This window comes from Protopterus annectens, chromosome 16.part0, assembly GCF_019279795.1.
Source record: "Protopterus annectens isolate FY-2018-M chromosome 16.part0, PAN1.0, whole genome shotgun sequence".
Classification (NCBI taxonomy): domain Eukaryota; kingdom Metazoa; phylum Chordata; order Ceratodontiformes; family Protopteridae; genus Protopterus; species Protopterus annectens.
In genome coordinates this window covers 15,102,492-15,129,288 of record NC_056750.1, presented here as the reverse complement: position 1 = coordinate 15,129,288, position 26,797 = coordinate 15,102,492, and the positions used below count along the sequence as shown (strand labels likewise).

Sequence of the window (26,797 nt, the reverse complement as noted above, 5' to 3'; positions counted from 1 at the left end):
CAGTGCTCTCTGTTATATTAGTTTTTTTACCATTTATCACAGAATTTTCCTCAACAACATTGTCAAATGAAACATTATTTCTATTCTTATAATTCATTGTGCGTATATCTCCCTTCACATTCTCTCTCCAGTTCTCACTTGTCCGGGCTTAACATTAGCCTTGGGCCAAGTGAAGACCTGTCCTTTGGAGAAATCTTACAAATCCCTTCTGATTTTATTTCGTTTCTGTTCAAACAACTTTTTTTCATATAAGTACACATTATCCAACAATTTTTCCAACATAGTATCTAAAATTTCACAGGTATACATTTTATATAAGTCCAACTGTTGTTCCTTTACACGCTCTCTAAGAGCTATCTCTTGTGGCATAAAATAAGCATTCAATAGTTCCATGTATCGTATGCTTGTTTCTATATTTATCTGCTGCCACTTGTACAATAAGTCTGGGTAAAGAGTACCTGTAGTGGGCATTTTTAATATGCAAAGTCCTCGTGGAATGATTTTACGATAAATGCAGACTTCGAAATGCTGCCGTTGCAGCTGTAGGCATTTCAATTTTATGAAATCAAGTTCCATTTCGCTCAGAAGTGTAGATAAACCCTTATAGTCCATTTTGGCGGCTTCTTCATCAATTGGACCAGATGTGACATCATACGCAAGTAGCGGATTCACTTCCCCTGCAACAGCATTCTCAAATCTTGATTTACTGGTACGGATATTTTCCGGATTATATGGTAATTCAACAGATGTAAAACTTGACTCTGCCATTCTCATGGTGTAGTGGCAAATAAAAATAAGTAACAAGAATAAAAATAAGTAACAAGAATAAAAATAAAAATAAAGTCACTACTTCGTGATCACTTCTCCCTATTATAACCAACACGAAATATAGTAAAACAAATGTAGGGAGAATTAAGCGGCAGGCAACAGTATATGGCATATACTGTTTAAACGCTATGCGTTCTGTTCTCCTTTAGTCACCAGCCAAAAAAGTAGATGTATTGCCAACCGAGACTATCGGCTGCGTTTCTTTATTTTCAAAGCCTTTCGGCACGATGACAGCAATAGTCCACCAAATCCACAAGCAGTTTTCACTTCACTATGGATAGTTTAAATAAAAGTTCTGGTTCATTCATTAAAGAACTTTATTATACGTAAAACAAAATCGGCTAGCGCTTTCACCCGTAGGCTTCCTCAGGCCATTACAGCTGATCACATTTATTACATTTATATACTTTTTCATCATCAGTGATACTGAGGTCACTTCCTGTCGAAGTAGTGACTTTATTTTTATTCTTGTTACTTATTATTTCTTAACACTATATCTTTCTCTTTTATTTCTTCTCTTTTCAAAACTCCATGTTCGTTTTATCTGACTCGCTAGCCATCCCTTCTGAAGAAACTTCTATATTTCCTTATAACTCTCAAATAATTTCCACTATCCATTTCTTAAAAGGAATCACCTGTTTAATTTTTACTTTATTACCCAATATTCTTATTTTATTATCTTAGTTTTTGTAGGTGCATGATCTGAAATAGGTATTTATAGGTTATTTTATGTGTGTCAAAGCTTTTAATTAAATGCACACACTCCTGTGAAATAAATATCTAGGCTAGCCCAGTTATTTTACTTTGGGGAGCAATATATACATTCTTTGAGTTCCTATTATTGAATTCTTATCTTGCATACTAAATACTTTCATAAATGTCTTAAGAAATATACTCTCTTGCTATATTTTCCTTTCTTTGTCCCCGTGATGCATCTTCAGTATTGCAAATCAAGTTCTAGTCTCCACCTGTAAGTAATTATTCCCAGTTGACAGCTGATTATGTCTCCCAAAGTTTTCTTAAGTTCCACAGTAGCAGTTTTAGGTGGAATATTAATACATGCCAACATAACGAAATGTGATTTATGCTTTATAGTCTCCCATTTATTTACTAATATCAGTGATGTTCTTCGTGTTTCACTGTTGCAGTCATTACATTTGGGTAATCTGCTGGCAGGTTGCCCTCAGTCGGCCTGAATTCCAAAGTCTTAGGTCCTGCATCGGTTGCTGTCTCCTTTTCCATGGCGTCAGGTCGTCAGGGGTATAAAACAAGCAGCCGCCACCATTCTCTTTAGTCTTTCTTGCCGCGCGGTGCCCGAAGCAGAAGCTGTTCGCAAGTGCCGGTCAGCCGACTCCTGAAATGTTCGAGTTTGAGTTTCAGACCCGAAGTCTTCACTAAAGCTAAGTACCCCTTTGGGGAAACTTTTTTCTTGCTCCATACTGATGTCAGAAAGAGTTAATAATTGTATTACTTGTGGGAAGCAAATACCTCATAAGGATTTTCATTTATACTGTATTCCTTGCCTAGGCCCTGATCATAACGTGCCTGGCTGTCGGTTTTGTGCTAGATTTAACCAATGCACTATTAAGCGTCGGTATATCTTTGCCTCAAAATATTTTGGAAACCGATTTAACTACCCTGAAATGTCGTCAGATAGCAATCCGACTACCGGAGTACACAAAAAACGCAAAGAAAAGAACAGAGACAGACCGTTGAGGTCCAAAACCAACGATGAAGCTTCTCCTAAGCCAGTAGCCGGTTCGCCGGTACTCAGTGAGGCGCTTTCGCAGCCCCTGATACGCGCTACTTTCGAGTCGCAGGCCCCTGCCGAAACCCATGTGGAGTCCAGCACGCCGCGGGATTCTCAGAGTATTGTACTCACAGATGTCTCTCCCTCGGATGGGTCCGGAGCCGCTGAGCAGGCATCGGCTTCTTAGGGTGTATTCAGGCCACAACATTTTTATATAAAACTGACGCCAGCTTCAAAATCAAAGACAAAAGCAACTTCTAAAGCTAAAAAACTGATACGTGAGCCATGTGCCCAGGCCTCTATGCCCAAAAAACAGATGATCAAAATAGCTGAAGACCTAATTACCTTGATCAGGGGTTCCCAACCCCCTCCTGATAAGAGGCCAAGGCAAGACACTGATTATGAATCTTCAGATTAGGTTTCTATTTCTTCTGATTCCTCTTCTGATCAGGAATTATTTATACCACCCTATGAGGATTCTGATGCAGAGGAATCTATCCCATCTGCATCACCTCCTGAGGATTAGTCTTTTGGAGAAACCTTGCATACTTTGAGGGAGCGTTTTCACTGGGAGAGTCAAGATTTCTCAGAATCAAAAAAGAGGCTCAGGGATTTCCTTCTTCTCCCTCAGCATAGGCCTTTAGCCATACCTCCTGTTTTAGACATTGTGGATGATGTGTTTTTGGAGTCAAGCTTGACTCCAGACTCCTTACCTCTGGCTCCCAGCAAGCCAGACAGATATTACAGGGTCCCTGACTCACACAAATTTTTATTTAGAAACCCTGCTGCTGACCCTGAAACTATTTCACAGGGTCCAAAAGGTGTTAAGGCCTCAACAGTAAAAAAAATCCTACCCCCTCTGACAGAGATTCAAGGGCACTGAATAGATGGGGAAAGAAGGTTTATACATCTGCAACCTTGGCAATTAGGGCCTTAAACTGTCAGTTTCATATGCTCAAGTATCAACAACATGTTATGGGATTGCTGAAACAGAAAATGATGATGATTTCAGAATGTGCAGAAAATAAAGAATTGCAGGAATTATTGCATGCAGCAGAACAAGTTGGAAAGCATACTTTGCAATGTGGTTTTGATTCCTTAGAGGCCTCCTGCAGGGCTGCAGTTACTGGATCTGTGATTAGGAGGTATGCCTGGCTAAAAGAGCAAAATTTGCCTGATCATGTTAAAGCTAAATTGCTGGATGCACCTTTACAGCATGATACTCTGGTATTAAGGCAGAAGAGGTTTTAAAGAAAATGGAAGACAAAGCTAAGTCTATGCAAACTGTAAAAAACTTCTTACAAGTGTAGCCACCAAGATTCAGTAGACACTGGCCTACAAAAAATTGGTCCTTTCCTGTGTCTGACAGAGCTCAATGGGACAAATCCAGGCGCCCTAAAGGTTCTAGATACTAGTCTCAAGATTCTTACAGGTCAAAGCAATGGGGTGCTTCTACCTCCAAATCTGGAGGAAATAAAGCGCAACCCTACATTAAACAGTCTCAGTGACTTCCCTCTACCATCACCAAGCACTTACCTTTTGGCAGCACCCTTAGGGGGAAAATTAGCACTTTTTGCTCAAAATTGGCAGTTAATAACCCAGGACAAGTGGGTGTTAAACATAGTATCTCAGGGATACAGATTCCATTTCCATACTCTACCAATGGCAAACGGTTGGCCAGATCTGCCAAAAAAAATCAATGGGCAGCGGCACAGAAACAGGTTACGTCCCTCATGGATATGGGGCTATTCAGCCAGTACCAGAACAGGAAAAAGGACAAGGTTTTTAATCAAGACTGTTCTTGGTACCCAGAAAAGACAAGGCCTGGCGCCCAATACTGGATTTATCAATTTTGAACACATACCTGGACATTCCAAAATTCAAAATGCTGACTTTGCAGCAGCTTCTGCCCATGCTGGGCAAGAACGCTTGGCTGGTGACTTTAGACCTAAAAGAGTCATACCTGCATATCCCAATAAGGGAATCGTGCAGAAGATACCGCCGTTTCAAAGCTGGCTCTATGCATTACCAATTCTCTGCACTGCCCTTTGGCTTATCTACTGCGCCCAGGGTCTTTACAAAGTGCCTGGCACCAGTAATTGCATTTTGCAGACAAAAAAGTGTTCAAATATATCCTTACTTGGACGATTATCTCATTCAAGTAGAGAACAAGGACATTCTTCTTCAGCACCTCGTGTTTGTGAAAAGGCTTCTAATATGCCTAGGGTACACAATAAATGAAAAGAAATCACAACTGGTACCCTCAAAAGATAACATTCCTGGGTGCAAGCTTGAATACAACTGCCCAGATGGCTTTCCTCACGCCAGACAAACAAAGGCAACTGACTACTTACTTCAAACTGATGACAAGAAGAACCCAGTTATCTGCAAGACGAGCTCTGCAGGCTTTGGGGTTCATGGCATCCTGCATCCTACTGATTCCATACGCAAGACTGAATATGAGGAAACTACAATGGTACCTAAAAGGTTTATGGAGTCAACATTGTCACAGTCTGGAAACAATGATTCCTCTCATTCCCTGGCTACAACAGGAGTTTCTATGGTAGGCAAAGGCATGTCACCAAAACATGGGACGGGCTTTCACTCAACCCCCTGCCAGCCAAACCTTAACAACAGATGCATCAGATTATGCATGGGGGGCCCACCTGGCAGGAAGATGCATTCAGGGCATATGGACCCCAAAACAAATGCATCTGCATGTCAACCAAAAAGAGACGTTAGCTGTTCAAAATGCCCTGACAGCCTTCATGGACTTACTTCATCCAGGACAACTACTGATAAAGACGGACAACACCACGCTTATGTGGTATATAAACAAGCAGGGGGGCACGCACTCATACCCCCTTTGCAGACTAGCCATGGCACTGTGGGGCACAGCTTTGTCTTACCAAGTACATCTTCAAGCTCAATTCCTGCCAGGAAAGCAAAATACTCTGGCAGACGATTTAAGCAGAAACCTTACAGACCCTCACAAGTGGAAACTAGATCCACAAGTCTTCAGCATGATAATAAAGAAATGGGGGAGACTGGACATAGACCTATTTGCCTCTACTTGGAATTATCAACTGAAAAAATTCTGCACAAGGACTTATCACAGACAAGCATGGAAAGTGGACGCCGTATCCTTCAGTTGGAAAAACCTATCGGTTTACACCGTTCCTCCTCTGCCTCTTCTTCCCAAGGTACTACTAAAAGTCAGATAAGAGAAACCAAAGGTGATACTAATTGTCCCGAACTGGCCCCGTCAATACTGGTACCCATTCCTAAGGAACATGTCTCAATTCCCAGCTTGGTACTTACCTCAAATACCTCACTTACTGTCCCAGCAAAACAATCAAATCCTGCGCAATCAGTTCCAAAAACTGAACCTGGCAGCATGGCTGATAATGTAGTTATTCAAACAACACATCTCAGCAAAGCTGTTGTTGATGTCATTTTGGAAGCCAGAAGGCCTAGTACTAGAAAATCTTATGCTGATAAATGGAAAAGATTCTGTGCTTGGGACCAAGCACAAGGAACTGATGCAGCAGAGCCAAATATTCCTCAGATTTTACAATACTTGACTGAGATGTTTGACAAAGGTCTATCTTTTTCATCAATAAAAATCCATGCCCCTCTGCCACCTCTGCTCATTACAACACAGAGCCACCAATCTTTTCTCATCCTTTACTAAAGCAGTATCTTAGGGAGGCCAAAAATTTAAGGCCTCCCAGAAGATCACCAATTCCTGCATGGGACCTCAATTATGTGTTGGAAAAGCTCACCCTGCCTCCATTTGAACCAGCTGCTACTGCAGATCTAAAGTTCTTATCATGGAAAACAGCTCTGCTCCTGGCAATTACTTCAGCAAGAAGAGTCTCAGAGCTACAGGCCCTCATGATTGTGGAGCATTTTATCATTTTTTTACCCAGCCAAGGGTGTCCCTGAGGACCAATCCTTCATTTATGCCTAAGGTGGTTTCCAGTGTGGCTCTTAACCAAACTATTCATCTGCCAACTTTTTATCCAAATCCGCAGAACAAGGGTGAGAGGATTCTGCATTCATTGGACATACACAGACAGCTAAGATGCTACTTGAGCAGGACTAAAGCTCTAAGAAAAACTGAGCAATTACTAGTGACATTTGCTGCAGGATCAGAGGGAAAGGCTATTTCAAAGCAGACTATTTCAAAGTGGATAAGCCACTGCATTTATTTCTGCTACGTACACCATGGCAAACCTATGCCCAAGGGCATTAGGTCTCATTCCACCAGGGCTGCAGCTACATCAGCAGGTTTTCTCAGAGGAGTACCAACCAAAACATTATAGAGGCTGCTACTTGAAGTTCTGTTCACACTTTTACAAAGCATTATCATTTGCCTCTCTACTCTAAGTCCAGGGCAGGTTTTGTTACTGCAGTTCTGCAGGGCCTTGTAGCCACCCCTAATGCTGTTTAGCTCCAGCCTCCTATCCATAGCTTTGGGATTCTACCCAAATGTAATGACTGCAACAGTGAAACACGAAGAACATATTACAGTTGTGTACACTTACCATAAATGTAGATGTTCGAGTGTATTCACTGTTGCAGTCCAGGATGTTCATCGTGCATACAGCTGCAGTCATAACAGATGGGTTCTCCTGCCGTCAGGCGGGTCCTCGGTCGGCCGAATTCCAAAGTCTAGGTCCGGCGTCGCTTCTTCCCTGACGTCAGTGCGACAGGGGTATAAAAGAAAATGAAAAACGGATCTAAGCAGTGTGAAAAGACGAAACACAATACCGGCAGTAACAGGACAGTCTTTTATTCAGTGAAGCGCTTTTCGTCTGCATACATATGCAGACTTCTTCAGACAATGAAACACTTACAACTAAAGGGCTTAAATAAAGCTATACTCATCAGTAATAACCTAGGAACTAATCACATAAAAGCAACCTAATTTAAACTTTTAAAATTGGTTAATCACACTAATAAAATTAAAATCCGAAGTTAATTCAGATGAAGCAACCTTACTAAATACATAAGTTAAAACCTAATCTTCAAACCATACTAAGCTGAACAAAAGTTACCGATGCTAACAGTAAATGCACCACATTCATAAAAATATATATAAAACTATATATATTAATGTTGTCATAAAAACATTGATATTGAGCCATAAATGCAACTAAGCAGGACATATAAGTGAATTATCTAGACAAATTTTTGAGTTTCAAAAGGCTGCTGATGGAACAGCTGTCATTCAGTCCTGGTGTCACATATGCATTTAATCTGATTTGCCAACGTAGTTCTAAAGCTTCGAGCAATAAGTGTGTAGGGGCCCCCCTCTTATTCTCAATTATCTGGTCTATCACCATGAATCTAAAGTAGTGGTCATTGTGCTGGGTGATGTGTTTGGCAAGTGCGTTTTCTGGTTTTCTTTTACTGATGGCGTATTGATGTTCATAAATACGCTCTTTAAGTTTACACTCTGTCTTGCCAATATAAAATCCTGCACATTTTTGACATTGGGCTAAGTAGACTACCATCCTAGAATTACAGGTACATCTACAATGTAGATCGAAACTTATGTTGTTAATTATGAATCTGTTAGATTCATAAATATGTCTGCACTGGTTACAATTTTGGCATTTGAACATACCCGGCGTTCGTGTAAAGTTACTTTCAGGTTGTTCTAATAGTGCTTTCAAGTTTTTACCTCTCCTGAAAGTAACACCGGGCTTGTCACCCACCTTACCCAACACTACACCGTTGGAACGAAAAATGTTCCAATTCTTGTTAATAATATCCAGAATAAGATGACTATTAATACAATATGTCAGAATTAATCTGTTTTTAAAACAAACGTCTAATTCTGAACGTTCAACTCGCAAGGGTTCCACAATATTACAAATCTCAGAATGTGGAGCAATTTTGAGAATAGGTTGGTAAGTGCCATTCCGTCTCTTATTGGTCACCTCCTTAACCAAGCTTTCAAGTAATCTAGGTGGGTACCCTCTATGTATAAACATGTTCTTAAGTTTCTCACATTCGTCAATGAAGTCATCCTCCAAGCTTACCATCCGGGCTGCTCTCACAAGTTGCCCTTTAACTACTGACTTTTTTTGGTGGTTAGGATGGCAACTGCTAAAATGGAGGAAAGAATTAGAATGTGTAGGCTTCCTATATATGGTAGCAACATAACTATTCAACTCCTCATTTTTTGCTAACCAAATATCCAAGTATGCAATAGCATCTACCCCAAAATTGGAGGTAAAAGATAAAAAGTCAGTAGACATATTGAACAAATCCAAAATATGTTTACTGTCATCTTCGCTACCCTCTAATAGTATAAAGATGTCATCCAGGTACCGAGTGTAGTACCTGATCTTAGACATAAGGACTTCATTACTCAATACTTTCTCCTTTTCCCAATGTGCCATGACGATGTTCGCCAAACTGGCACCGCAAGGTGACCCCATGGCCACCCCTGCTTTTTGAAGATAAAAATTCTCACCGAGCATGAAATAGTTATTAAATAAAAACATGTCTATAAGTTCAACCACCAGTGAGATTTCGTCAGATGGGGCACCTTTGTTGTTGAGAAAAAAGGCCACCCACTCAGTCGCGGTTTCTAGGGGGATGCAAGTGTACAAATCCTTGACATCTATTGTCAGGAAGTTATAATTGTTGTTAAATATACACTCCCCTATTTTAGCTAGAAAAGACCACGAATCTTTGCAAATTTGTTCTTCATCCTGCAAGTATTTCTGTAAGATAGTGTCAACCAATTTGGCACATGGGTAAGTTGGAGAACCTCTTCCATCGACTAGTGGTCGCATGGGAGGGTTTGAGAGATCCTTATGAATCTTGGGGATCCCAAAGAGACAAGGAAATCTCGGAAATAAGGTAGTAAGATATTTGTGTTGTTCCTGATCTAATCTACCTTCAAAGAGCATTTCATCTAAATGATTTTGGATTTTACGGTAAGCGTTACTGACGTCAGACCTAGAACTTACGGAATATGCCTCATTGGCAAGTAAATCCAACATTCTATCATAATAGTCAACTTTATCAAATACTACAACTCCCCCGCCCTTGTCGGGTTTACAAATGCGTAAGCTATGTAGCTTCACAAAATCAAGCAGTAACTTTTCTTCCTTCCATATGTCATTAGTTCCTACATGAAACTTCCTGTCCCTTAAATCAAATTCACACATATTTTCAAAACAGTGAATAAGTGGGTGTAGCGGAGGATTAAACAAACTGGGAACCCTGATGGAATTACCATGTACATTATTACTAAGTACATTGTTACTTTCAAGATTGTGGTCAAACATCAAGTTGAAATTCAACTTGCGTGTAAACAATTTAATGTCTATAATAGTCCCCACTAGATCCATCTTTTGCTGGGGGACATAAGTATGTCCTTTCGACAAAAAGTCAGCTAGTTCTTCCGGTATAGGCACAGAGGAAAAATTGTATATGTTAGTCTCCTATTTGATTTGTAGAAATGACTGGTCTCAGATTATGGTCAACAAAAGTATAGTGGCTCCTATCTAAATCATTCTCTGGGCTAGTAACTGGAAAAGAAACCAAGTTCGTAAAGGGATGAACGCAAGTTGTACCATTGTCAGCATGCACAAGGCCTATCTCAAAGTTAGGAGAAAGGACATTGTTGCTGACAGAACTGATGGTTACAGTCTCTGTTGATTGCGTTTCTGTTGGTATCCCTTGTTTAATGACTTGTAATTGTTCCTTTTCTTTGGGATAGCGCCTTGGTGACTGGCATGGTGAAAAACCTGCTGCTGTTCAATATGCGAGGAGGTAATGTTATTATTAGACTGTAACCTCCGGTTTTGAAGCCTCTCGCTTCTCCTCACAACTTGTTCAGGTTGTGTGTCTTCAAAAATATCCAAGGCTCCAATGTTGTTATCAGTAGTTGCCCTAAGAACTGGACCTGTAGGGCAGTTATCATTAATGATATTAGATTGCCAAACTTGCGAAAGTGCAGGGGGAGGATACGCCACCCCTTGTTCGTAAGCTTTAAGGTCACGCTCTAGTTTTTTAATTTTATTTTGCTTCAGTTTATTCAGGTACTGATCGATGCTACTAAAGCATCTGCTATAGTCATATTTGTACCTTGGAAATTCCTCATGTGTATTAATAAAATTGTCCAACTCTGTTATTTCAGAAGTTAATTGCACCACCCAAATTGAGTAGTGTTTAATCATTAAATGTAATAGTTCGAACCCATGCTGGTCGAACAGGTTAACCAAATCTTTGTGAAAATCAGAATTAGGAGCTAAGCCAGTTGGGTATTGGAAATGTCTCAGGCCCTTTGGTATCACTTTACTTTCAATACATTCCTTAAAATAGGAAATTTCCAATTTTAACTTTTTAATTTTAAGTAGTAATCTATCAAAAAGTTTCAATTTGTCAGGTAGTAAGTTGTTATTTACCTCTTGATGGTCAACATGGTTAATAAGCCTTGTATCCGCTAAACCGTCCCTCTGTTTTAAGAACACAAAGTCTTCTGTTAACCAATTACTTAAAATTGGAGCTCCGTTTGAGGAATGCCTGGTGGACTGAGCGTTGGTGTTCTCATTAGGTTGCTGCAAAGCTGAATAGCTCTGGATGTCACTATGTGCAGCCGCACCCAATAGGCGCTCCCTTGGTGTTGAATTTACCCCACAATTGACAGTAAGGTTCATTCCAGACCGAAGGAGGGGGGCTACAGTAGTTGTAGAAGGCAAACCATTGTAAATGGAAGGCAAATCACTTAAGTCACTGACGTCCGACACATCATGTCCGTTTGTTAAAGAAGGTGGGACGTTAATCTCTTGAAGTTGAGAAACGCCCCCTGGCGTTTGTTCAGCTGGAAAGGTTTTAAGGTTGCTTAGCGAAGGAAGAATGAGATTTTTCATCTCTTGTTGTTGACTGTCAAGTTTCTCCAATCTCGCACAAAGCGAGTCCATTCTATTAAATAGAGAATTGAACAAACTGTCCTGAGCTGCCGTTGGAGACGTAGCTGGTGCCGGTAAGGCACTATTGCAGCTCCTAAGTAATGCTGGAACAGCATTGGGTGAAAAGTCATCACTGCTATGCGATCCGGTTGCCATAGAACTCCAAAAGTAGTAACAAACGCAAACTAAGAAAATGAAAAACGGATCCAAGCAGTGTGAAAAGACGAAACACAATACCGGCAGTAACAGGACAGTCTTTTATTCAGTGAAGCGCTTTTCGTCTGCATACATATGCAGACTTCTTCAGACAATGAAACACTTACAACTAAAGGGCTTAGTTGCGCTTCACTGAATAAAAGACTGTCCTGTTACTGCCGGTATTGTGTTTCGTCTTTTCACACTGCTTGGATCCGCGGAGTTTATAACGACGGACTCTGCCTGCTGGCTGTTTATGGCACTATTCAGCGATATAGGAGCTGCGATAGTGCCCGGCGGCGCCTGCTCAGCGGCTGGTTTGAGACGATGATGCTGTTGGCGGGAGGACTGCGCTTTGTGAAGACGGAAGCGACGATCGGCGAAGATGATATCATTCACTGCGCTGCTGTTTATGGCTTTCGGCTGGTTTTCGCCGAAGACTCGGCTGGTGCGTCCGCAACGACGGGCGTGATAATGGGGCGATCCGTGGCATGGTAAAAATCTAAATCTTTTCCTGAAAAGTGACAACTGAATTCATCAGCTTCTAATTTGAAAACGCTGCTCATCTTTCAAGAAGATAACGATCCACAATGGAGTCTAATTTTATTGGAACATTTCTTTGTGTTCAAACGTTGACAGGAGGCCTATCTGACCATCGGAAGTCATCAGGGTGTGCTACTACCGACAAATGTCTGGTCTGTTTCATCGGTCCCAACCTGTTAGACGTATCGGCGTTCGTGCTTTCGCAGATATTGTGAACCTGAATGACACAATTTGTCTTCATAGCGTGTCTGGCCAATGCAGGACAGGAGTTGTACCTTTCACACCGTGTGGTATTATGATAATGTTCTCGCATTTCTGTTCTGGGCATATTCCCGCGATGTTGGTCTGACATATAAGAATCACGGAACACAACGCGGTTCTGAAATGAAAGCAACAGTACACTACAAATTTCAAAAGAGGGTGGACATGAAACCTGCCTGCCCGCATGCGTTGAAAGCCTCAAGGCACTATTGGGATATGGACAAAATATTTCGATCCAGAATCATATAAGAACAAAAATTACAGCGGTGCCTATGCGTGAGGATGAGGACTCTGACCTGGGATCAGGTATGGTCTGAACATATTCGGAATGGCTTTGGATCACAAATAACTTCTTAAATATTCATCTTATTCGGTCTAATTAACTGAATATAGGTTTTATCACCATGCCAATCGATGGGTGAATTGTTTCGAAAGCCGGTGATTGCTTTCGGGAGGCGAAAACGCAGGCGCTATTTGACCATCTGGCGCCGGTACATCTACTGGTAGATATGATTTAATGACATCCTTCACCCTCCCGTCACCTGGAAAACAAGGCGTTGGGCTCATCAGCTCACTATAATCGACATATGACAACATTAATATATATAGTTTTATATATATTTTTATGAATGTGGTGCATTTACTGTTAGCATCGGTAACTTTTGTTCAGCTTAGTATGGTTTGAAGATTAGGTTTTAACTTATGTATTTAGTAAGGTTGCTTCATCTGAATTAACTTCGGATTTTAATTTTATTAGTGTGATTAACCAATTTTAAAAGTTTAAATTAGGTTGCTTTTATGTGATTGGTTCCTAGGTTATTACTGATGAGTATAGCTTTATTTAAGCCCTTTAGTTGTAAGTGTTCCATTGTCTGAAGAAGTCTGCATATGTATGCAGACGAAAAGTGCTTCACTGAATAAAAGACTGTCCTGTTACTGCCGGTATTGTGTTTCGTCTTTTCACACTGCTTGGATCCTTTTTTCATTTTCTTAGTTTGCGTTTGTTACTACTTTTAGGGGTATAAAAGAACCAGCCGATGCCATTTTCTTCCGTCTTTCTTGCTGTGCGGTGCCCGAAGCAGAAGCAGTTCGCAAGTGCCGGTCGGCCAGCTCCTGAAATTACGAAAATTTTGCAACCGAAGTCTTCTGAAAGCTAAGTACCCCATTGGGGAAACTTTTCTTGCCTCAGACCGATGTCAGACAAAGTTAATAATTGTATTTCATGTGGGAAGCAAATACCGCATAAGGATTTCCATTCCCTCTGTATTCCTTGTTTAGGCCCAGACCACGACGACTCGGTCTGTCGCTTTTGTGCTACATTCAACAAACGCACCATTAAGCGTCGGGCGGAGTTCGCCCAGCATTATTTTGGCAAAAAATTTAACTATATTATGTCGTCGGATACTCCGACTCCAGTTTTGTCTAAAAAGCGCAAAGATAAGGACCGACACACGAGGTCAGCGGCCTCTACCGACACCACGCCAAAGCCGACTACATGTGGTCCGGTTCTCAGTGAGGTGCCTACGCAGCCCCTGACTACCGCCGACACTACATTGGCGGTGTCTCCTGTGCCCAAGGTCGCAGGCTCCTCGGCCCACACCCCTACTGATACCGAAGCCACTCTTGGCGGTTAATCTCAAAATGTGGACAGGTCTACCTCCTCTCAAGGTGTCTTCAGACCTTCCTCTTCTTTTTCCATCAAGGCTTTCACTAAGTCTAAAGCAGCCATGCATTCTAAGAGACAAGCTACACAGGGCCCATCTCCAGGCCCCATGCCTAAAAAACAGATGCTTAAAATGGCTGAGGATTTAATTACTCTTATCAGGGGTTCTCAACAACCCCCTGGACAAAAGGCCCAGAGTGGAGGAAGAATCCACCTCCTCTGATCAGGGCTCCATTATATCAGAGCACTCTGATGAACAGGAACATTCTTACTCCCCTTTTGAAGACTCTGATGCAGAGGAGTCCATTCCCTCTGTATCCCCCCCCAGAGGATTACTCATTTGGGGAAACTTTGCATACCTTAAGGGAACACTTCCACTGGGAAGGCCAAGATTATTCAGATTCCAAGAAAAGGCTTAGGGAATTTCTCTTGCTACCTCAGCACAGGCCTCTGGCTATACCCTGTCTTGGACATACTAGATGATGTGTACTCGGAGGCCTGCCTTAACCCGGATTCTCTACCTCCAGCCCCAGTCAAGCCTGACAGGTACTACAGGGTTCCTGACTCACACCAATTTCTATACAAAAGCCATGCTGCTGACCCAGAAACTATCTCACAGGGCCCCAAGGTAATTAAGACCTCCACTGCTAAAAATCCATTACCTTCCGAGAGAGATTCCAGATCCTTAGAAAGGTGGGGAAAAAAGGTATATACCTCGGACACCTTAACCATGAGGGCATTAAACTGTCAGTTCCATATGCTAAAGTACTAACAGTTTTTGTTATCACAATTGAGAAGTAAAATGTCACAACCTGAACAACCAGACTTGAAGGAGTTGCAGGATTTGATGCATAGTGCAGAACAAGTGGGTAAACATACCTTACAATGTGGTTTTGATGCTCTAGAGGCCTCATGTAGAGCTGCTGTTACAGGATCAGTCATACGTAGACATGCCTGGCTCAAGGAACAAACCTTACCAGATCATGTCAAAGCTAAATTACTAGATGCCCCTCTACAAAAGGATGTATTATTTGGAGCTAATGCTGATGAGGTATTAAGGAAAATGGAGGAAAAGGCTAAATCAATGCAAACAGTGAAAGATTTTCTACAGGTACAACCCCCACGTTTCAGTAGAAATTGGCCTTCCAAAAATTGGTCCTTTCCAGCTACGGACAGACCCCAAAGAGGTAGATACAGGCGCCCGAGGGGCAGAGGGCAATCCCAAGGATCGTTTAGAGGCAGACAATGGCAAGCTCCTACACAAAGAGGTGGTGAGGATAACTCGCAACCATTCAGAAAGCAAGCCCAATGACTTTCCCCTTTGCATGCCAAGCAAGACTCAAATGGTAGCACCCTTAGATGGAAAACTGGCATTATTTTCAAAAAAATGGCATATTGTCACAAAAGACAAATGGATCCTGGACATTATAAACAGAGGCTACAGATTCCATTTTCACACCCTTCCAAAAATGAGAGGCATGCCAAACCTGCCACACAATCAAAGGGCAGAGGCACAAAGACACATTTCAGATCTCATAGACATGAAAGCTATTCAAGAGGTACCTACGCACGAACAAGGTCAAGGTTTTTATTCCAGACTATTCCTGGTACCAAGGAAGGGAAAAGATTGGAGACCTATTTTGGACCTATCCATCCTAAACACATTCCTACTCGTACCAAAATTCAAGATGCTCACTCTACAGCAGCTTCTTCCCATGCTGGGCAAGGAGTCTTGGCTGCTAACATTGGACCTCAAGGAGGCATACCTGCATGTCCCAATCAGACAAAATTGCAGAAGATACCTCAGATTTCTTGCAGGTTCCACCCATTATCAATTCTCTGCATTGCTCTTTGGCATATCTACTGCGCCCAGAGTATTCACGAAATGCCTGGCATCAGTAATTGCCTACTGCAGACTTCAAGGGATAGAAATATACCCCTATTTGGATGACTGCCTGATCCAAGCGGACAGCAAGCACATTCTTCTGAAACATCTGGCTTATGTAATAATGTTGCTGAATTCTCTGGGATACACAGTCAACAAAAAGAAATCAAGGCTAATACCCTCTCGGAAAATAATTTTTCTGGGTGCCAACTTGGACACAAACACCCAGATGGCCTACCTCATGCCAGAGAAGCAGGAGCAACTAACTCAATACTTCAGAACACTAGCAAATTGCACCAGGCTGACTGCAAGGAAAATCCTGCAGGCTCTGGGATTCATGGCATCTTGCATCTTACTAATCCCATGTGCAAAGCTGCATATAAGGAAACTTCAATGGTACCTGAAAAACCTATAGTCTCAACACAGCCACGGTTTGGAAACAATAATACCACTAATTCCATGTCTTCAAAAGGAATTTCTGTGGTGGGCTCAAGCATGCCAAACAAACACAGGTCTCCCATTCAGCAAGCCTCAAGCAAATCAAGTCATCACAACAGACGCCTCGGAATACGCCTGGGGGGCGCACATGACAGATCGGTGCATTCAGGGCAAATGGTCCCAAAAAGAAAAGCACCTTCACATCAATCGAAAGGAAATGCTAGCAGTAATAAATGCTATTATAGCTTTCAAAGACCTTTTGCAACCAGGTCAACTATTGATAAGGACGGACAACACCACAGTAATGTGGTACATAAACAAACAGTGAGGAACACATTCATACCCCCTATGCAGACTGGCCATGTCACTTTGGAGCATGGCCCTGGACTTACAAATCGAACTACAAGCACAGTACTTGCCAGGCAAGGAAAACACGCTGGCAGACAACCTAAGCAGAAATATGACAGATCCACACGAATGGAAGTTGCATCCTCAAGTTTTTACAGAGATAATTCAAGCATGGGGAAGGCCAGACATAGATCTCTTTGCCTCCCACAAACATCACCAATTGACAAAGTTCTGCTCAAGGATTTTTCATCCAAAGGCCTGGAGAGTGGACGCTCTCTCTTTCATTTGGACATCAATGACAGTTTATGCCTTCCCACCTCTTCCTCTGCTGCCCAAAGTTCTATTAAAAACCAGAGCAGACAGACCAAAGATGATTCTCATTGCTCCAGACTGGCCAATACAACACTGGTACCCACTCCTGAGGAGCCTGACGCATTCCCCACCATGGACCCTGCCTCTAATGCCTCTTCTTCTGACTCAGCACAGCTTCAAAACTCTTCACAGTCAGCTAAAAACACTCAATCCAGCCGCATGGAAGATTCCTTAGCATCACAACAGACCCTACTCTCCAAGGAGGTGCAGGATGTCATTTTGGAGGCCAGAAGGCCGTCTACTAGAAAAGCTTACTCCGCAAAATGGAAACGGTTCTGTGTTTGGAATGAGAAAAAGGGCCAGGATCCTGAAAAACTGAATTTACCTCAAATATTACAGTATCTAGCTGAGCTGCTAAGCAGTGGACTTTCATTCTCCTCCATCAAAATCCATGCCTCAGCCATTTCTGCAAAATACAACACTGATCCACCCTTATTCTCCCACCCCCTCTTAAGGCAGTTCCTCAGAGGGGCTAAGAATCTAAAACCCCCAAGGAAGCAACCAATACCTGCTTGGGATCTCAATTTCATTCTAGAAAAGCTGACCTTGCCTCCTTTTGAGCCAGCTGCCTCATCAGATTTGCAATATTTGTCCTGGAAAACAGCTTTCCTTCTGGCTATTACCTCAGCTCGTAGGGTATCGAACTACAAGCTCTCATGGCTGTGCAGCCTTTTATCATCTTCCATCAGGACAGAGTTTCCTTACGAACCAACCCGTCCTTTATGCCAAAAGTGGTATCCAGGGTAGCTTTGAATCAGGCTGTACACTTACCTACCTTTTATCCTAATCCTCAAAACAAAGGGGAGAGATTACTACATTCCTTGGACATCCACAGACAACTGCGTTATTATTTGGACAGAACAAAGCCTTTCAGAAAATCAGAACAGCTCTTTGTGTCCTATGCTGTAGGAGCTCAAGGAAAGCCAATTTCCAAACAGACAATCTCAAAATGGATAGCCCACTGCATACGCTTTTGCTATTCTTTTCATGGCAAAACTGTACCTACAGGCATCAGATCTCACTCCACAAGGGCCACGGCTACCTCTGCAGCTTTCCTCAGAGGAGTTCCTGCCAAAGATATTTTGGAAGCAGCCACTTGGAGTTCTGTGCATACCTTCTCCAAGCACTACCACCTTCCATTATACTCCAAAACTAGAGCAGGCTTTGCCACTGCAGTCTTGCAGGGCATTCTGGCTCCTCCTAGTTCCACCTAGTGCCTACCACCCCTTTCTTAGCTTTGGGATTCTACCCATCTGTTATGATTGCAGCTGTATGCACGATGAACATAGTACAGTTTTGTACCTACCATAAATGTAGATGTTCGAGTGCTAATACAGCTGCAGTCCAGGTTTCCTCCCTCCTTCCCTCTTGGGACAGGCCTATTGGCTAACACCTCCTCATGCAACCTGATTGGGGTATTCATTCCTGATGTATTTGCTTGCACTACTGTATTTTGATTATATGGCATTGCTTTATTACACAAATTTATGTATTGCCTTCCTTCTGGGGGCACGTGACATCTGGGGCAAGAAAAACTGAAGAAAATGGTGTCGGCTGGTTCTTTTATACCCCTGTCGCACTGACGTCAGGGAAGAAGCGACGACAACCGACACCGAACCTAGACTTTGGAATTCGGCCGACCGAGGACCCGCCTGACGGCAGGAGAACCCATCTGTTATGACTGCAGCTGTATTAGCACTCGAACATCTACATTTATGGTAGGTACAAAACTGTACTTTACCCGCCTGCCATCCCCTTTTTATTTTGGAGTTTCATTTTCCATCTCTATCTTCTACAACCTTTGTGGTGTAATTGCTTGTAGATGAAGGTAAAGTTTGTATTGTTGCATGTATATATAGGTTATATATATATTTTTGCTACCCATTTGGGGGGCACCTGACATCTGGGGCAAGAAAAACTAAAGAAAATGGCGTTGGCTGCTTGTTTTGTACCCTTGACGTCATGGAAGAGGAGACAGCAACTGATGTAGGACCCAAGACTTTGGAATTCAGGCCGACTGAGGGCAACCTGCCAGCAGATTACCCAAATGTAATTTTGTAACACTGAATACACTTGAACATCTACATTTATGGTAAGTGTACACAACTGTACTTTACTGGTCGTCTTCTTATTCATCTGCATCTCACAACACCAGACTCTGGTTCAAGTCCAAGGTACTCTCAATTCTTCTAGTCAGCTCCTGTGCTTCTTTTTCTCTAGGTTCGTAGATTAGTACTAGCCTGACTGCCCTTATGAGCCATTTTAAGCCAAGTCCATTACCCGATGTGAGAGTCAAACTCTGTACCTTGTATATGTAACATAAACACTTTAACCATTATGCCAACCTCCTACCCAATACAGGTCTTGACTGTTTTCTCACAGACAGGTTTGGAGCATGCAAATGATGTGCCTTTTCAGTTAACAAATCCTGCTGTAAAACACTAGCCCAGCTACTTATTTGTGCATTCATAAAATTAATAGTCTGCTATTTCCAGCTTCTGTGGTACAGCAGAAGATTTCAGGTTTTCTCCTCACAATGTTGTCTTCTAACTCTATTTTATTTTTTTTTTAAACTACCCTTTTGAAGAAACCTCCTGCTTGTCCAGATGTTTGTTCATTTTAGCCTCTGTTTTTTTTGCAATTGGATCAGTTTATCTGAATAGCTAGTTAAAGCTGCTTGTATTTTTACCAGCCTTTTCTTATTTGAGTTGGTATATTTGTTTAATATTAATTTGTTTTAAATGCCTCAGAGTATATTTGATTTATGTTTTTCTCTAAATTACTGGCAGTCATCTCTTGTACCAAAGCTAAAACTTGAGCTGATTGTTTGCTTAACAGCTGCAGGATTCTATCCAGCCAGTTTTCGCTACACCTTTTTTGATTGATTTTCTTTCAGGTTCTCAAAATATCTTCTTTGCTGGCATTCGGGCAGTCTAATTACTAGCCAGTAACTTAACTTTACATAAACTGACAGTTTCAATGTGCCTTTGTTTCTGTTTTCAAACTTCGGGCAGCTGTGCAGTGACGAGCCCTATAAGGAAGGTTACTGACAAACCTGGCAGTTTTGTTGTGGTGGTGGTGGTGTTGGAGATTTAATTGACATGGAGATTTACAGATGTAGGGAGGCGTAAAGTAGTGTTGGTGGTAGTTTGCGGATACAGTAATTTTTCAGCTAGGTTCAATGAAGTACTGTTTTGTTTGATGATGAAGTTTTTGATTACTTCATGTATATGTAGATCAAATGCTGGTTTTTCATTTTAATTTTTGCTTAAGTTATGGAATATTGCTATACACCTTCTCACCATTCTGTCTGATTCGATACCCAATTGTAATATTTGGAGAAAAACTGCAAGCCCACCCAAGTTGTTTGAATAAGATGTTTCATTGCTCTCATATCCCTACAATACAGGATCTCTTCCCCGCTCCAAGCCCGTGAAATCTAGTAATGGTAGTGTGACATCCATCTCCTTGTGATATGGCTTCTGGTTCATTTTATATCTGGTATCATCAGTTTTCTGACTTTTTTTGAAGCCACCAGTAGGTGTTAAACTGACCAGGGTTATTCTGCTATGCAAAAAAGCTCCTTTTTTCAAGTTTGACTGGTGAAGGTATCCTGCCTCCCCATGTGACTGGTGGGGGTATCCTGCATCCCCATATGACTGGTGAAGGTATCCTGTCTCCCCATGTGACTGGTGGAGGTATCCTGCATCCCCATGTGACTGGTGGAGTTATCCTGCACCCCCCCATGTGACTGGTGGGGGTCTGATGCACCCCCCCATGTGACTGGTGGAGGTATCCTGCATCCCCATGTGACTGGTGGAGTTATCCTGCACCCCCCTCATGTGACTGGTGGGGGTCTGATGCACCCCCCCCATGTGACTGGTGGAGGTATCCTGCATCCCCATGTGTCTGGTGGAGGTATCCTGCACTCCTCCATGCATCCACTGAAGAGGACTCCTTCACAGCTCTTCAGCTGTGATGATTGCATATGTTTATCTGCTATGCGTATGCAGGAACATGCTTGAGGAAATACTCTTGAAGTTTAGTGTGCACATATTGATGCTAATCAGAAATAATTCCACAGATGCACCCAAAGTCAGCAGTCTGTTCTTGTGCTAAAGTATTTTATAATTATTTTATATTGGCAAGTTATTTTGCCTTATTAGGTCTTATTTTACTGTGGGATAGTTGGCAGAACAGGAAACAAGATAACTAGTAGTTTTTCTTCATCTGAAGCTCTCATTAGACTTAATTGTACTAGAGTGATGTAACAGAATGTATATGGTATCTAAAAGGAGCCTGTGTTCTTAAAGCAAAGTGAAACTTTTGTAATGATATTTCAGTTCTGTGTCGAGAAGTTTAAAAATGTTTTGTTTTTAAGTTGCAGATCAGAAAAAGTCAAGGGAAGCAAAGTAAACAGCAGAAATCTTGATGACACATCTGCTGGTCAGACCAAGCCTACAAAAGGTCCCACTTTCAACCCTCAGAGCAGTGGAACTATAAGCAAAGTGCCATCTCGGGACACAGCACGATCCACAGCAGAATCTGTGAATAGCAGCAGAGAGGTTCCTTTCCTGGGGGAGCCGTCCATTAATCTCCCAATGACTTGTGGTTCATGTCCTAGCTCTAAAAGCTTTCTTGGCATGAGGGCTCGTGAACTGTTCCGCAACAAGAGTGAGAGCCAATGTGATGAGGAAAGTGTTACGATATCAGGCCTTTCTGACACACTAAAGACAGATTTGTGTAGAGAAACTGGCAGTAGAGCAGATGTGGTGCCACCCTCAAGAGCTGACAAACATCAAAATGAAGCTAGTAGTCAAGAAAACCATGTCAGCAAGCTGCGTATTATGGACTACAATGAAACTCAGCAGGATCATAATTGAGGAGTAATGAAAAGTAAATCAGTGTTATGTTCATATTCCTGGCACAGAACAGAACTAAATGCAGAGTTTAACTAAAAGCTTTCAGTTTGAAGTGGTCTACAAACTGTGAAGTTATATGCATCTTTAATTTTAAATACTTTGTTTAGCACATAAATTGAGCAATGCAAGGCTGTCTCCAGGTCTCCAAATTCAGACATCTACAAAGAAGAATCTTGTACACTGAGGAATCCTGTGTCCATGTCTGCCTTTGATGCTTAAGTCAAATTACTTGCTATAAGGAAAAGGAATAAATTGTTTTCGTTGCTGCTAGAGCCTTATAGTCGATCACTGCACTGACCGCAGTCTGAGTTTAGTCTTCTCCATCTAGTTATTTAATATAAACTTAAACCTTATTACATGCACATTCATGCTTTTAAAATTCCCTGCACAATTGTGTTCTGCCCTGTTACCAGTGTAATGTGTGTGCCACAGGATTTTTTTTTTTTGGGGGGGGGATATGGAATGAAAACTAAAGTGAATGCTGGTTTCAAAAGCACTTTATGTACCAGAAGTGTATGTTTCTGTACTTTTAAATGGTATCTGATTAACTTTCCTTGTATAAAAACCAACTCAGAAGCTCGAGGGTGCTAAAGTGAATTGTTTCTTTCTTTAATTCCATCTGCCCTGTCAATTTGTCTTTTTTACAAGTGAGTCAGTCGTCTGATACAGAGTCTGAGGCTTTTAGTAATGCACATAGTGCTAGCCTAATGAAATGTGCAGAGAGATGGATGTATAAATATACTGATATTCAGGCAAAGGGATTCTTCACTACTAATGTGTACATTACTCAAATGAGAAGATGAAACATATTCCCTTATGTACAAAAGTCAACAACTGACCATTTCAGGAAATCGTTTCCTGAATAAAGTTTGCAGTTTTCCCACCAGCTAGCATGGGTACTGCTCTTGGCTGCTTGGTAGGGTTTTGTTTTGCCCTGATGTTAGAGAAAGCAGAAAAGGTGGTGTCCATCTTTATATACTGGCATAATAAAGTGTGTGTGGTGGGGGGGGGGGGGTTCATGCTGTGTTTGTGCAGATCATGCTAGGTACATGTCAGTAGCACTCTTAATGTTGAGGGTTTTATGCACGTCCTGTTACTTTTGGTTTATGAGGAGACTGTTAATGTCTTGCATGTTGTACTGCAATGTCCATTGGTGAAGTCAGCCACATTAGTGTTTGTAACAGGACTAAGATCCCTGCTTTAAGTGTGGCTAATGCACAGTAGTGTCACTGATGCTGACCAAGGATCCCGGTGCCGTCATCTAAAGCAGAGAGGAAGATAATTGCAGGAAAACGATCTCTTGAACACTTAATGCACATCTACCCTTATTAATGTTTGTCTGGGTATTGTAGTTTCTAGTGTATTGTTTATATACCACAACCATCTAAGAAAAGTTCCTGTTGAATTTGCAAGTCACTTGGAGCATGTCCACTCACTTTAAGATAAATGCATATGCAGACTTTGTACATATTCCATAAATCAGTGGAAGCAAAAAAAAGCATTAAAAACACTGCCCAACATAGTATGTCCTTTCAGATTCTTGCTCTTACCCATTAAATTCTACATAGGTGTGAGGTTATGAATATGTCAGAAGGCCCTTCCTGGCTAAACTGACTCGTTTCTTTTCAGATCTGATCAGCAGTCTGACTTAAGAATTGTACTGCAGCACTTAAGCAGAATCAGACATCACTGTAGGATGTATGTAACCAGTTTTCATTTAACAGGAATGACTTGATTGTAGTGCAACCTTTGTCCATCTTGCTTCACTTTCCTTATTGATACAGTGAGTGTTTTTATGTTTTTAAAAAAATGTATAATCTTTAAGCCTCAGTCCTCTGAAGATTTTTAAGAGGCCTAAAGTCCAGGAGTAAAACAGTGCTGAGGATACTGTTTCATTCAAATGCCTGATAGCATCTTCCCTTTTTGCAGCCTATAGGAGAGGGTCTTCAGTTAGAGAAAGGACATGTATTGAATCACTCTAATTTTCTCCATGCTATTCCTTGTTTGTTTGACTTCTGCTGTTTCCCAGACCTACATTTCCAATATTTCTGACTTAAATGTGTTGGTGTATGTTGTGACATAACTACACCAGTGTGTCGTAAAAAGAAACGGACTGGAAATAGAGTGCTTAAATATAGATTATACTCCTAAGAAATGGTAAGCACTTAAATAATTGTACTTACAACATTCCACTTAATATTATTTGGGTGAAATGTGTTCAGATTACCTAACAGAACACAATGTTTCAAAAATATGCAGCAGTGTGTGGCTTAGAAAAAAGATAAAACAGTATTACACCTGAGGTGTTTAGTAGTACTAGTCTCATAATGACTTTTGCATCAGTTTTATTCCTTTATGCACACACAAGGGGGTGGGAGCAGAAAAATAATGTCCATAGAGATGTTACGGTACATTTAGGGTGTATGGAGCTTTGAGCGTGCTTGTCTGTAAGAAATCTAAAGTGAAGAAAGCACCATGTGTCTCTCTAGATTTTAAGTGCACAATGTTTTTCAAGACAGAAATGAATGTATCCCTCTAGGAAAAAGGTCTACCAACCACTGATCATGGCACATTATTTTTGTGGGACTGTCCATTGGCGAGGTGGTCCACTTAAATAATAAAATGTGTACTATTTTGGGGTGACACGTTAGTAGCTGTTCCTGGAGATTGCATAATATCCAAAATATGATGTAATCAAAAAAAGTTGAAGCCTTCTCTTGTGAAGAAATTAGTTGTAGTCTGATTATGGTTCCCATTATTACTCCCTCTTCCTGTCCTCTGAGCCACTGTAGGACCCATCTGAGGCTGGTTCATGACCATAATTATGTCATTGCTGTGGAATCTCTACTTTTGGTACTTTCAGATTCTTGCTCTTACCCATTAAATTCTACATAGATGTGAGGTTATGAATATGTCAGAAGGCCCTTCCTGGCTAATGCTTGCAATTAAATAAAATAACCAGGGACCACCAAGAGAATAATTGAACATTGCATTCCAGGGTCGTTATTATTTCTTCAGCGTAGGAGGTATTGCTCCAATTTGCTTTTTAACATTTGTGAGATATTGCTTCATCTTGCCTTTTGAATATTTTCAAGAAACACTTCTATATAATGCACTTGGAGTGGACATTTGTCATATATGTATGCCATTTCAAGTCTGTCATCAGCTTGTAGAAAAATGTTGAAAATTGCCCTGCACCTACCTCATTCTCTCCTACAGTTTAGCAAGTGAGTATCGACTATTAATTATGTGATGTGATCAGGGGCATGTGGGAGTATGTTGTTAGTCAGAACTGCAAGGTTTATTTAACTGTTCACAAATTAGGAGGAGATCTTAACCTGCCCTCAACATTCAAGATGTAACGCATTTGTTTACTGGAGTCAGTGGTGTGATTATGAATCACCCTAAGGACAGGTCTTAATATAAAGCTTAGTGTCATCTGAATTAAGGCTGGGAAAAATGCACATTACTTAAAGAAGACTGCAAGATATGCAGGCTGAGTAAATTAAGTAAACAGCAGTAATGTTATTCCCATTTAGTTCATTTCTTTTTATAGTACTTCTCCGACCATGTTATATTTAAAATTGGACAGAGGCTTATTATCAAGAGAAAAATATATTTAATAAACATAAGTGACAAGCAAAGTAAAATTGGCAGGTGAAGTTCAGATTACTTGTTTGCTAATAATTATCTGTAAAACTAAAAAAAGAAAAGCACTTTTTGTCAACTCAGAATAAGTGGAGTAGTGGCCACAGTGCGTGTGCATGTGTGTGCGTGATATATATATATATATATATATATATATATATATATATATATATATATATATATATATATATATATATATATATATATATATATATGTGTGTGTGTGTGTGTGTGTATATGTCGTACGTAAGTGGGACAAAGGCCCAAAAATATGGACAGTTTTTAAATTCTGCTCTTACAAACTTAGAAAGTCAACAGACTAACACGTTTTGTGTTAGCATGAATTTTCTGAAGGGTATGAAGTCCGAAACTCAAATATCTGTCATTATTTCATGACTTCAGTCTTTAAGACTTTGATACTAATTCACCAGAAAACCACAATTTTTTGAAAAACAGACCAAAAATGAGGCAAAAATCCAGACATTTTGCGAAAATCTGTATAGTTGAGAGGTATGGTGTGTGTGTGTGTGTGTGTATATGTATATGTATATGTATATATATATATATATATATATATATATATATGTATATATATATATATATATATATACATACATACATACACATATAAACAGTTTCGGGTTTCTGGCCTTTAACCATTATATTAGCCATGAATTTCCCAGGACAGGAATTTAAGTAAATCTCCAGTCAACTGCTCCCCTTTAATCAGTTTGCAAACATTGAGAAGTAGAGAGTTTGCACTTTGTGCTACAGCCAGAATCCCAGAGCCAGTCAGTTTACAGAGGCGTTTTTTCTGTCATTAAGCTGTAGTAATATCGCTGTTAATATTTACATTCATTAATACACAATAATGCAGTGGTTCTGTGTTCATATGGAGGTGAAAAAAGCAAAAATGACTTCATAAGCCTGAATTATACAGAAAGTGCAGTACTTCTGTTATTCTAACAGTTGTGTTGTAGATGCATTTTTCCTATTTGATATTGT

At 41.0% G+C, this 26,797-nt stretch overlaps 1 protein-coding gene across 2 annotated transcripts in view; it reads left to right on the top strand.

The window, feature by feature from the left end:
• The window catches only part of LOC122791001 (hamartin-like), a 1,885,581-nt gene extending 1,859,610 nt beyond the window's left edge, over positions 1-25,971 (top strand). Inside the window, exon 18 of one of the 2 annotated variants that reach the window (XM_044058745.1) lies at positions 21,610-25,971. In XM_044058745.1, the coding sequence (XP_043914680.1) occupies positions 21,610-22,105 (496 nt within the window). In that variant the 3' untranslated portion in view covers positions 22,106-25,971. Of the gene's footprint in view, positions 1-21,603 lie in introns of both variants that reach the window. The other variant, XM_044058744.1, reaches the window with a different exon arrangement.
• Positions 25,972-26,797: the final 826 nt, after the last annotated feature.